Source organism: Buceros rhinoceros, unplaced genomic scaffold (genome assembly GCF_000710305.1).
Source record: "Buceros rhinoceros silvestris isolate BGI_N320 unplaced genomic scaffold, ASM71030v1 scaffold20099, whole genome shotgun sequence".
NCBI classification, from domain to species: Eukaryota; Metazoa; Chordata; class Aves; order Bucerotiformes; family Bucerotidae; genus Buceros; species Buceros rhinoceros.
In genome coordinates this window covers 8,757-16,097 of record NW_010431505.1, presented here as the reverse complement: position 1 = coordinate 16,097, position 7,341 = coordinate 8,757, and the positions used below count along the sequence as shown (strand labels likewise).

Here is a 7,341-nt window from a genome sequence, read left to right as displayed (position 1 = left end):
GCAGGAATATTTCTTCACAGCTTCCCTCAGCGAACAGCTGGCACGTGCCCTGAAGCACAGGCACTTCTGAAGTGGAGGCCAGTCCTTACCTGGAAAGGAGGAGGAATTCGTTCTCCTAGACTTGCTAAGCTCTCGCTTCCCTGAGCGCCCTGAGCTATGCTAAGCTCTTCTTCCAGAAGGAAGGCCACCTGGACTGCACGGATAACCTGCAGCTCTCTTGGTGCACGCCTGCATCTTCGCCTTGGGCGCTACTGCCCACTTTAGAGAACGTGATTAGCTTTATCGCCTCACTGCTTAGCCTTCCTTCCAAGCCAGTGGTGAGGGAATTAAAGCGAGGCCCTTTGTGCGCCGTGGTTACCACACCACAAGCTGGCAAGTTCTTGGCTTGGTTGTCTTTCTTTCAGCCTGTTCCTGATCCAAGACAGATCTTCATTTCTTGCCTCCACTGCTCACACTTCTTTGTTAGGTCTTTGCAAAAAGCCTTGACGGAGTCAAGTAAATTACTTCTGGTTTCTCTCACCTATTATTTGCTAGTATAGTCTTAGAGCTGTTGTAATTAGGAAAGCCCGATCCTATTATACCAAGTTAAATGAGGTATTACAGGACTCTGTTTTATTCTCTTATGAAGAGATAGCAGGAAGGACAGCAGCTGCGAAAAAAACAGTTGTTCACAAAGCGGTTAAGGGATCATCTTTAAATTGAAAAGGAGTTTCCTAAGCTTTGACTGTGCTTGGCAGATGAGCAATGAGATATTAATTGTCCAAATTTACAGCACAGCTTGAACAATGCTAATATCTTCAAGATGTCCACATCAATGATGTTCAGGCTTGAGGGACACGCTAATGGAAACCAACTGTCAAAGCAGGTGCCAAGAGGAAGGAGTACCTGCCAGGGCGGCTGGAGGAGCAGCCCCTCCGACTGAACCCAGGGCAGTGTGATTCCAAGGGCTGGCGCAAATAAAGAAAAAATTCCATTTAGTGCTCCAGGAAACGAGACTTTATGGTGCACTGCACTGAGAACAGGCAGCTCATTTTAACGAGATGACAGATCATTGTCAGCAACTCAAGCAAGTTTGTTTCTTCCTTGGCTCCTAAGTGATCCTACCTCTCCACCTTCTTTTTCAGGTGCTCTAATGTCAGCCTCATCAGTTGGTCAATGATGCACAAGCATCACTCAGCTCCTCTGCAGTGCACTCTGTTTCTCAGAGGCTGATCTTTCCTTACACTTCCAACTACCCCTTGGCATCCTTTCCTGACGGCTAGGCCAGGTGAAACCGCCATGTCGGAGGTCAGTGTTTGTACCCTGCTCCTGTCCGCTTACACGTCCTCCTACTGAAGGCTTGGCCCTGTGAGGAGTGCGAGTCCCTCACCTCTGTGCAGGTTACTCAAAGGCAGGCAGGTGGCATTTTATTCTTGGGCCCTTGGGCAGAAGACAGGGTTATATCAAGGACAGTATTAGCACAGCGCACAGTACCGGGAAGTCGTTAATTGCTTGTATGGACCAACGTCGCCGGGCAGAGCGAGGAGACATCTGTATGTGAAAACGTTATACCCAGGAGAAGGGAAGAAAGACACCAAGAAAATAAAAAGACAAAGATAAATAAACTGAAAAGTGCCCTGAACCAGCAGAGTTAAAGATACCGTCCCCAATGGTTCTGTTACACAAGGAGCAGTTGCAAACCACGATCCCCACTTCCATCCGCACACAATGGTACTGTACAACATCACGTACGGCCCTGGCCGAGCACGGGCTGCTGGGTCTGTGCCCCACACCAGCCTCTGTGGAAGACTCTGGCAACCACAAACCCGAGGAAAGTCTTCCACATGGAGCTGTATTACTGCAAGAAGCAGTGAGCCGCTTCACGTGATCTTGTTCATACCGTGAATTGACAGCAGAGCACAGGACAACACTCTGGTGCCCCACAAGTCAAGCTCCTACTTTAAGCAGCTTTACTCCTCTTGGCTGCAGAAGAAGGCAGCTCAGTGCAAACTGCAGCATTGTTAATGCAGCTGCCCAGCGCCATGGCACAGAAATCTGCAGCGTGCTAAATAAACCCTCCTGCTTACTCCGATATCCCTTTAACATCCAGCGTCCTCCAGGACTTCGTTCACTGGACCACGCTGTAACTGTTCATCTCCATTTCAAACAATAAAAGCCACGCGTCAGGAAACTGGAAGGGATGAGGAGACCCTGCTACTTGGCAGGGCCGTGCAGAAATTGTCATTATGGGTTGAGGAACTCAGGTGGAGAGAGCAATTGAATTCACTGGCTGATAATGCAGAATAGGTCCGAAGTAGCCTTCAATTACAAATTTGCAGACATTTAATTAAGTACTCAAAGCAGTATTGTAGCAACAATAAATGGAACTCTCAAAGCACATTACGGTGCATGCACTTGAAAAAATCTCCTGGTATAGTTCTGTAAGAGTCAATACAATGAAAAGGGTTAGTTGTATCATGTGTGACGTATTTTACATCGGCTGATGCAGGCAGCCTGGATCATCAGCTATGCCTTCAGCCTCTGCCTTCCCTCGCATCTCACTGCTGGGAGAACACACCCCGCTGTCAGGAAGCTGAGGGGTGAGGCTGCAGGGCCCCACAGACAGAGGGAGGAGAAGGCTGCAGCCTTATGCTACAGATTCCTCCCCCCAGGCCTCACAGGAGAAGAGCAACAGAGTTAGGTGAAGGAAATGTGGTAGAGTGGAGAAGAGAAACTAAGCTCGACCCTCCCCAGAGACCTGCTCCCCTGCAGGCAGCCGCTGCTGCCAGCCTACGCTCCCACATCCTGTGAGGTTGAGGTCTGCAACCGGGGGAGACCAGGCAAAGCTGAAAAGCAGCAATTTGCAAGCCCCAATGGGAAGCATGGGGACACTGCTGTCCCATTCCCTTTGTACAGCTGTCCCTTGGGCAAGGCTGAGCTGTCCCCAGGTCCCTGCTAGCAGGGCCCTCTAACTGAGGAGAGAAAAACCACGGCCACAGCACCTTCTTTAAGAGACCTGCTGGTCTGAAATGCTGATGGCACTGACACAGCACAGATACAGCCTCTCCTTTCTGCCAACTACTATTCTGGAGCAGGGTTTTTTTGAGGAGTGAAGAAGAGGGAGGAAGAAAGGAGGAGTGTGCATGTGTGAATAAAAAGTGAGGAAGATATATATACATGTGTGTCTGGGGATATATATACGCACTTTCAACTGAGCGCAGAAAGGCTCAGTGCCAGATTTAGCTTAATTTCAGCTTACTAAGGAGATCGCTGCTGGGTGCAGCAGCTCCCCTGCTTTTATGGGAATGTGATGTATTTCCTGGCTAGCAAAGGCAAATTCCACTTGTTTGCTATCAGTAGCAAAGCCAGTGGTTGCTACATGGGATATAAGTACCCGGTTATTGCTGACAAATTTTCCTTTGTTTTTCAATTTCCAAGCTTCAGAGGAAGGAGTTAATTCGACTCAGGGTCTGGGCTTCCTAAAATCCTCACAATGAAATTACATAAAAATACGGAGCATTGATTTAACAGAGGCCACGACATCAACTCCTAAAGAATCATAAAACCTTTGCTGAAGGGAGATGATAGGGTTTGGGGTTTTTTTATTAAGCTATTTCATTCGCAAGAACACTCGAGCTAGTTCCCTGTTAGGGCCCTTACACTTCTCCCAATCCAGCAGGCGAGGAGGAAGCTTGGCAGGGGAAGGGGAACACAGGAGTTTTCTCTGCCTTTCAGCAGACATGACTACACATGCTTTGTCCTCTTGACTTTTTTCTCCCTCCCTGACTAAAATCTTGTCGCCAGCAATACAAGGGCTACGGAGACAGGTCACGTGAGATTGCAACAAGCTGCTTCCACATGTTATTTTTAGCCTTGTCTGTCATCTTAGAGAGCTGCGTGTGACAGACAAGCGCACTGCAGAGGACAGAGGTAGCTCTTTAAATAAACTCTCCTGCAAAGACTAGAATAGGCTGTAATTCTGTACCAGGCAGCACCATTTTCTCTTCTCATCAAAAAGAAGTTTGTCTGGGGAAAAAAGCCAGAATGGGGACTTGGAGAGTCTTCTGGGGTCTGTACGGAGGCCAGCTCACAATGGGGAGAGGGGCTCCCCCGTGGCTGGTGGGTGCAACGACTAACTCACATCACGTAAGCAGGACACGGTCCCAGAGGGGCCAGCTGTCACGCCCAGCGCTACTGCAAAATCACGACCTGTTCTGATGCCCAGGAAGGGTGAGAGCTCAAGGCTCTTCTCCCCTCTGCTCCTGGGACAGGAGCTCCCAGCTCCACTGCAGCAGAGTGCAGACGGTTCACTGCTTTCCTTGGGGTGCCACGAAGCTCTCTATTGCTGCAGCACATTAACGCCTTTGGCATGGACAGAGGGAAAACTACTCGAATGCCCTGAATTCTCAGGCTCTTGGTGGAAGCTCACCATATTTTTGCAAGCGACTTCACCCCCTGCTGAAGCATGGAGAGTTTGTTTGTGAGCTAGCACATGGCTCATTACTCCCACAGCATCTGTTCTGGGCACTTAGGGCTCTCAGCTGCTTCAGAACTAAGTACCAACAGGTACTTAGTAGTACCTGTTCAGAACTTAGTACCAACAGGTCGTCTTCACCCACTGTGTCACAGGAGGAAACAATCCCACAGCCCTGCTTGCAACGACAGCTAGACCTACACCTAAACCAGAAGGACATGGACTGGAAGATCTTCAGAGAATCATGTAGGAATGATTTTTGTTTCAAAAACAGTCCAAAGGGGCACAAATTCCTGGAAGAGACATCTGGAATAGAAATAACCCAAATACACCCCATAATCCCTGAGAGGTTGTCAGTAAGCTGCAGAGAGCCACAATCCTTTGCAGCTACGTACCTCAGGGAGTACCAAAAAGAGCAGAGCTGCCTACAGGTACTTGTCTGGAGACTTCAGCTTCTTAAGGGTGAGATTTTAACTCTACGTAACACAAAGGGAGACAGTGTAATGCGCTGAAGGAAGCTGTAATGGTCAGTGTAGAGATATCAAAACAAGCAGGTCAAATGCTAAAGAGGATCAGTACAGAAGTTACTAACAGGAGGTAAATCCATGTGATATTTTATAGAGCTGTCTGTAAAAAGATGCCTTCTGTTACCAGCAATGCTCACAGCTGGCTGAGGGGAACACAGATCACAGAAGGTCAAGCGTTAGGAAAGACTTTTTTGGTCTGGTACTTACCCTCTCTTTGTAGTAGAAGGAGCTAATGGAGACCTGCTCCTTCTCGCTGCGTGTCGGACTCCCACTGTACAAACGCAGATTGCCTGGAGTCTCTGTGCGGATCTTCATGGGAGTGATGAGGCCACTATGGTACGCTGATAAAGCTGACAGGGACCTGGAAACAAGAGAACACGCTTTCAGGAGCTCTCACTCACCAAACTGCTCTGCTGAGGCCCAGGGACGTAAGGGACCAGGCTCTCTGTGTCACGGGCACTGCTAACACTAGAGGTCAGTACATCCGGAGGGTCAGCAGCTCGAGTGTAGGGGCCGATACCCTCCTGCCTTCCTGCCCGTGAGAGCAAGCAGCACACCTCAAAGGTGACGCAGAGTACTCACCGGGGTGTGGGCTCCGTCGGGGACACCGCGCGGTGCATGGTCATGGGTCTTGTGAAGTACACCAGGTACCCTGAAGAGACAGGACGTGGCGTAAAGCCCACGCGAGGAGAAGTAGGTTACCCCGGGTGGTTTACTCACAGGAATCTGGTCGCTTAAGATGAAATCTAGGGACTGGGTGCCTATCCTCGATCTGGAGCGCTTTTAAATGACAAGAGTGTCATTTTCTCAACCCAAATCCACTCCCTGCAAACCCATTAAAAAGTATGTTTGGTTGAGGTGACCGTCCTAAAGGCACCAATTCGAGTGGCTTACAGATGTTAAAGGCAGTAAAAGAAATCGAGCACATACACATTCATGTTTTAACTCTTTGCCAGACCCTGGCAAGCACTTTGATACTCCAGAGGCCACTGAGGGGATGTTTAGCTATGCAGAGAAACCACTGCAGCTTGTACAACTCTCCCCTTCAAAAGGACAACCCCAGCCACCTGAAGCCAACGCCAAAGCGCTCTCTAACAAGCCTCACCTCATTTGTTACAGTACCTTGAGTGTCTTCAGGCACCCACTATTGCAAGAGTTTCGTGTTACTTTTGCTGGGAATTTGGTGAGGCCTGTGTGAAAAGCAGCTTCCAAAACATGCTCAAACTGGGATGTGGTCAGGTCCAGAGAAGGCAAGACTGGGCCTGACACAGCTCAGCGAACCTTAACAGCTCTTACTCAGACCTTAACCCATTTTTTAAGGATGATCTTTGCACTACACACTCTCTTGGAAATCTGAATGTAGCTGTACCCCCTTCTCTCGTTTAGGGGAAATTTCCCAGTGACCTTGGAAAAGCTATTTTGGACAACAAAAAGGGTGCAGAATGAGATAAGAGTAGTTAGTAACAAGAATGTGGCTTCAGCAAGGGGTAAAATTACCTTGAATCATGGTCACTTTGTGAAGACCTCGAGCCAGAATATGTCCAGCAGTTTGATGCTGGTGGGAGAGAACTAGGCAAGACAAACAACTATTTCCAGTCTTCTGTAAAAGGTCTGTCAATGCCTCTGGCACCCCACGAGCCAAAGACCATCTCTTTGCCTAGCCCTGGACTGCCAAATACTGAAATCCCACAAGCAACACCAAGGGCAAACAGTTGCTAACTAGTCTCATCACCTGTAAATTTACCACAATGTCTCTGATGCCACTTTGGACTCATGGCATGGCAGTGCCCAAAGTCTCGTCCTGTTCAGAGGCAAGCGTTCCCCAGGCAGCTGTTGTAATGCATCAGTAACGGGGCTAACCTGCACCGCAGAACCTGGCTCCAGAGGTCCGTGGAAATGGGATGTTAGAGTCCTGGTAGGAGCCGTAGGCATTGGAGACCCGGGCAAACGTGGGCAAGGGAGGAGTTACGGAGTTGGACAGAGCGTAGGGATTGCTGGACGTGCTGTCCTCTTGGTTCTGAAACAGAAGTTACCCAGGTCACGCTCCTGCTGCCACGGGAAGGAAAGCCAGCCAGAGCACATTTACCTTCGGGGAAAGGGCTTCTCCAGCTGCTCATGCAGAGATTTCTCCCCCACCACGGCCGCACTGAAATACGGAGCTTAACTTGGGGTGCAACAGAGGGAAACTGTCCAGAACACCCAACCTTCAGACTCTGGCTATGACTGTTGGGACAGAGTTTTGCCAGAGCTCTGCATTTATCTGCACAGAATACTACAGCTTAGGTCTAGAGGAATTCTTTAAAGACAGCGGCTTGAGTCATCAGATTTCCATACACTGGAGACTGTCCCCACACTTACAAC

At 49.2% G+C, this 7,341-nt stretch overlaps 1 protein-coding gene across 1 annotated transcript in view; it reads right to left on the bottom strand.

Moving 5' to 3' along the window:
• WDR59 (WD repeat domain 59) overlaps window positions 1-7,341 on the bottom strand; it is a gene marked incomplete at its 5' end in the record, with an annotated part of 26,973 nt that overhangs the window by 11,603 nt on the left and 8,029 nt on the right. The window contains 3 exons of the mRNA XM_010143454.1: window positions 5,188-5,341; window positions 5,563-5,632; window positions 6,841-6,997. Coding sequence (XP_010141756.1) covers window positions 5,188-5,341; window positions 5,563-5,632; window positions 6,841-6,997 — 381 coding nt within the window. The remainder of the gene's footprint in view (window positions 1-5,187; window positions 5,342-5,562; window positions 5,633-6,840; window positions 6,998-7,341) is intronic.